We start from the raw sequence: 4,804 nt of genomic DNA, 5'->3' as shown, positions 1-4,804 counted from the left end.
GGGATAGGGAGGCCTGGTGGTCCTGCCTGTGGTGGGGCAGGGTCATGTAAATACCAGTACTGAGAACCTCCCTGGTGTAAGATGGGTTGGGATGCCTAAACCCCTGCCCCCACCTTTGGGTGGGTTACCTGGAGAGCTAAAGGGGGCCAGGCATGCTTTGTGAAGCACCTGAGCCTATAAAGGTGCAAGACCCTGGGCCCTGAGCTGCAAGGCAGAGTAGTGGGGCCAGTTAAGCTGACAGAGGAGTGGCTGAGTCCCAATGTGGTGTTTGACCCTGGGCCCCAGTAAGAGGGATGGTGTGTTTGCTCAAGGGGGCGGGAGTAAGAAATGGCCCAGTGAGACTAGAGCTGAGACAGCCTGGAGTGGGGTGAATCAGCGGTCACCACCCAGAGGAGGGTCACAGGGGACCGAAAAGGTTGGGCCAGGGTCACAGGGGACCGAAAAGGTTGGGCCAGGGCTGGCTGAAGAGAATAAGCTGATGAATTGGCAGTCACCATCTAGATGAGGGTCACAGGAGAGGCCCAAAAGGCTAGGCCAGGTCTGTCTGAAGTATGAGTGGACAAGCCTGAGGATCTTTCTGGAGTAGGGTGATGGGAGTGTGGCCTGGATAGGCAGTGTGTGAGAGGCCCTTGTGAAAAAGGGCAGTAAGAGAGAGGCCCGAGTAGGGTGGTATGTGAGAGGCCTTACAAGGGGCTATCTGAGTCAGCTGTAAGTTGTAGCAGTTTATGTTTACAGCATGACATCAGCAAGACATGGAACACGTGTAGGGGTGGTAGGAGCGTGTACTGATTGCCTGTGGTCATTTGGGCTGCACAGAGGGCAGCCTCCCACATATTTGACATTAAAATCATTTACAAATAAGGCATGGCAGACGAGCAAGGTGGGCAGTTTGCCCAGAGACAAGGGTGGGGCCATAATAGTATCAGGCCTGGAAGGTGCCTTTGTCACAATAATGAATAGCTATAACTGAATATAGGGGGTGGAAGAATGTTTCAACTAAGATTGTAAGATTTCTAAAGCAATTCATTTCTGCACCAAAGTAGGTCACTTATTTTATTTCATTACCATTATGACCAAAGTGATTTTGTGAATGTCAATCTCCGTGATTTAGAAACCCTTTATTTTCAAAAATTGACTTATTTTATTTCTTACTATGACAAACAACTGTGCAGTTATACGCCTGCAAGATACCAGAAGTTTTCCAGGACTGGGTAAATGAGCAGGGTGCAAGTAGAGATGGCTGGGAAATGTGTATTTCCTGAAATTTCTCAAGATTTCATAATGTTTTCAATCTTCAAAGACCTTCCTCTGATTTTCATGAAAAATGGAAGAATGTAAAATCCTTACCCATTGTATGGTAAGGGACTCGTCTGGGATAAAAGAGACTGACGCCCCTGGCAGATGTTAAAATAATCGTGCAATTTGAATCTGAGAGATGTTATGCCTCATCCCAAACATTGCACACCCTGACAAGTCAGACACGCGTGGCAGGATGCGCATTTGGGATGAAGCATAAACTTCAGGTAAGAAGGCCGCCTCCAGCCCGATCCCTAGTGACCGGCTAACAATAGGCACTTGGAACATAACAAGCACTTGTACATGTATAATTAATGAGAAGCAATAAACCCCAGTGCTTATTGTTTATTGCTCCTGGGTGTGCCTTTTGAATATGCACCCAGGACCACAGCATGTTGAGCTGGGCTGGAGCACTCCAACTGGCAGGGAACCCCAGGGGTCAGCACCTCTACACATGCCCAATAACCTGCTCTGATACGTTCGAGCTAATTAGCACGCTCCAGCAGCCTTGGTATCACATGTATTCACTGTCCATGTGCTTCAAGATGGCAGCAGGGGTGTTTTAACAAAGCTTTAGTTAAAGCACTCCCACCACCATTTTGAAACACGGTACTCTGAATACATGAGACACTGTGGGTGCTTTAATTAGAATGGCTCCTGAGAGCTGTTCTGAATAAAGCGTGGCCCCTCTTTCCCCCTCCCCACAGAGCATGTGTAAAGGTGCCCAATTTGCTGCAGAGCTGGGATACAAGGGCACTTCAGTATGGGTTTAGCCAGCAGGCAGCCCCTGCACTGAAGAATCCTAGTGCCCTGGGCAGCTGGGGCAGCATCTACATGTGTGCTGCTGCGAGTAAAAAAGTACTATTCTGCTGTGGAATTCATTTACTCCAGCCTAACAGGGGCACACGTGTAGACACAATGTTTACTGCAGAGCTAATTAGTCAAGTCTGCAGTAAATGTCTCATGTAGACATGCCCAAAGGGTAGTTTTAAATTGCAAAGCACAAGGGTTACAAGGTTTCTGGAAAGGGAAGCTCTGCTCACTGGAAAGCTTGCAACCCATGTGCCCCATAGATCATTGTTGGCATGGCAGCAAAGCTAGCCTGGTTTGATGCTGACAATCATCAGTTGTTAGCATTGGGACTAGGGCAGCTTGGGAAGGGTTCCAGACCTGAGGATGCCCAAGTCCTGATGCTGACAATCAGCTGCTTGTCAGCATCAGAATGATGGGGCATGCCACATGTTCAATTTAAAGCTCCTTTCAAACCACCCACAAAGATGTTTCATCTTTGTGGCTGGCTTGCCATTTTATGACCCAAAAATGGTTGTGTGTGGCACGTTGCTATTTATGGCACAATTAATGTAATGTGTGCTGGGTGCTTGAGATACAAATCCCTGTTGTGCCTGATTCAGAACGGGGGCTTGACTCACATGAATGCCCTGGGGCAGGTCAGCCTCTGTTGTTGGCACTATTCCAGTTTGTAAAAATAATTAAATATTTATTGGAACAACACTTTGAACGTTCATTGTGTACATCCTAAGTGAGTTGCACAACCACTGGATTACAGTCAGTCTCCTTCTGGGCCAATCAATATGTAAAAAAGAATGGAACAGTTCCATCAGGTAAGCTTAAGAGACTGAGTCTTTAGTCCAACAGATATTGTAGTTCAAGTCCCTAATCCAATACATAGTTCATTATTTATATGAAATGGAACAGCTCTAACAAGAGACATGGACAGAGACCCACCCTAAACGAGTCAATAACTTACTAGTTGGGGTATTCAATTGGAAAGTCTCTTGACTATGTTTTGAACCCTGGCAGCAAAAGGTGCCAGAGCTGGGACTTGAATCTGTCTCCTACATCCCAAGTGAGTGCACTACGGGGAGATGGAGACCCTTCTTTCTGGATTTAACAAGAAATTCCATCCTTGTTAAAACTGCTATGCAGGTTTCCATGGCAAGTTTTGGTTCTGACAAATCAATATTTAATGATTTTAAAAAGCATTTTATTACAAAATTCACAACAATTTCTCTTTGCAACACCACTCTCATTCTAGGCATCTGCCTTCTTTTCAGCCTTTGCTTAGCCACTTGAAACTGGACCTCCCCAGATGCCAAAAGCCATCTATAATCATCACACTAGTGCTATGACTTTCCTTTGCACTGTCCTGGTAATGTACAAGACTATAAAAAGTATTTTTCAGAAAGACTGAATGGCTTGAAATGAATGACTACAACTGACCAACAACCCCACATGTTGTTATAATGCACTTACATGGACCAGCTAAGGAATGTAAAGAATAAAGTGCCAGAAGTATTAAATCTTCTTTTTCTTGAAACTGTTTTAATACATTCAATATGACCATATGATCTTTGCTTTCCACAAATTCAGTCAGTTGCTCTTCTGGAACTGAGTTAAAGTAAAAAAGAGAGAGTTTATATACTTGCCCAATTTGATATTAGGTAAAACAATAGTTTTTATACAGTTTTGTGATATTTATCTAACACATTTTTCATAAGGTCACTTTTTCTTTATACAAAAACCTTTAGCTTCCTGTTGGCACGAATACTTTCATTATACAGCTAACAAAAATGGAGTCACAAAACTTGTCGTCTAGCTAGTCTTATATGGCACCCTAGGGTACTGAGTGATCCTTAAGTGTGCTGTAAGGTGCTGCACAGTATTAGCACTGTTAGGTGGGCAAACATCTGCACATGAGTCATAAGAAACTTGGATTTTCAAAAAAGAATTCATAACATCAAAAATATTTAGCTTTGTTGTGGGTTTTGAGTTCTTTGCAACAAAAGAATTGCTCTGTTATGTTTCAATAGTCAAAAAATGAATGACAGCTAAGAGCAGGCATTTTCCGAGGAGTGCCTTGAGTCTAAAAAGGTCGAGAACCACCGATATATGGATTAGCACATTTGGCTAGTTTCCCTTGGCATTTTTAACATAACCTATAACAGTATGAAAGGCTAATACTTTATTTACATTTTAAAATTATGGTATACTTCATAACATTCAATTGGAAGCTAAATTTTATTCAGATCAGTGATAAAAACTGCTTCAAAATCAACAGTGTGATATAACCTCATAAATCCGGCTTTCAAAATTCTAAAATTCTCAAAATTCAAAAATTTTGAATTCTCAAATCTGGCACTTAAAAAAAATACAGTAAATTACATTGTTGCATTAAAAACAGCTTCCCAATAATCCAGAAATTTCTCTGGAAGTCCAGCACTTCTCTGAGTGCCATTGTTTTTGTTCGTCAGCCTACAGCTATTCTTTTGAACAATACTCAGTCACATGTATAGTGCAATAGCAAAGAAAATTGTCCTAAGGCTACGCACGTTCCTTATGTTTTGTATTAACTCACCTCATTAGATGAAGTATGACCCTTTCTTTACTCACAAAGAAATAAAACAAAACCCAGAAGAACTCACAACATGCATTATTTGCTGCTAGTTATTTTTCTTTAGTCAATTCCCAGTTTATAAATCATTCCACC

General features: G+C 42.7%; 1 protein-coding gene across 2 annotated transcripts in view; it reads right to left on the bottom strand.

Moving 5' to 3' along the window:
• Nucleotides 1-4,804, bottom strand: part of LRRK2 (leucine rich repeat kinase 2) — a 143,329-nt gene that overhangs the window by 112,099 nt on the left and 26,426 nt on the right. For both annotated transcript variants that reach the window (XM_019509390.1, XM_019509389.1), the window contains exon 6: nt 3,571-3,705. In XM_019509390.1, coding sequence (XP_019364935.1) covers nt 3,571-3,705 — 135 coding nt within the window. The remainder of the gene's footprint in view (nt 1-3,570; nt 3,706-4,804) is intronic.

The sequence above is a fragment of the Gavialis gangeticus genome, unplaced genomic scaffold, assembly GCF_001723915.1.
Source record: "Gavialis gangeticus isolate Ggan-Ray unplaced genomic scaffold, GavGan_comp1, whole genome shotgun sequence".
Lineage (NCBI taxonomy): Eukaryota > Metazoa > Chordata > Crocodylia > Gavialidae > Gavialis > Gavialis gangeticus.
Note: the sequence above shows the minus strand (reverse complement) of the source record. Positions and strands in the feature narration are given on the sequence as shown.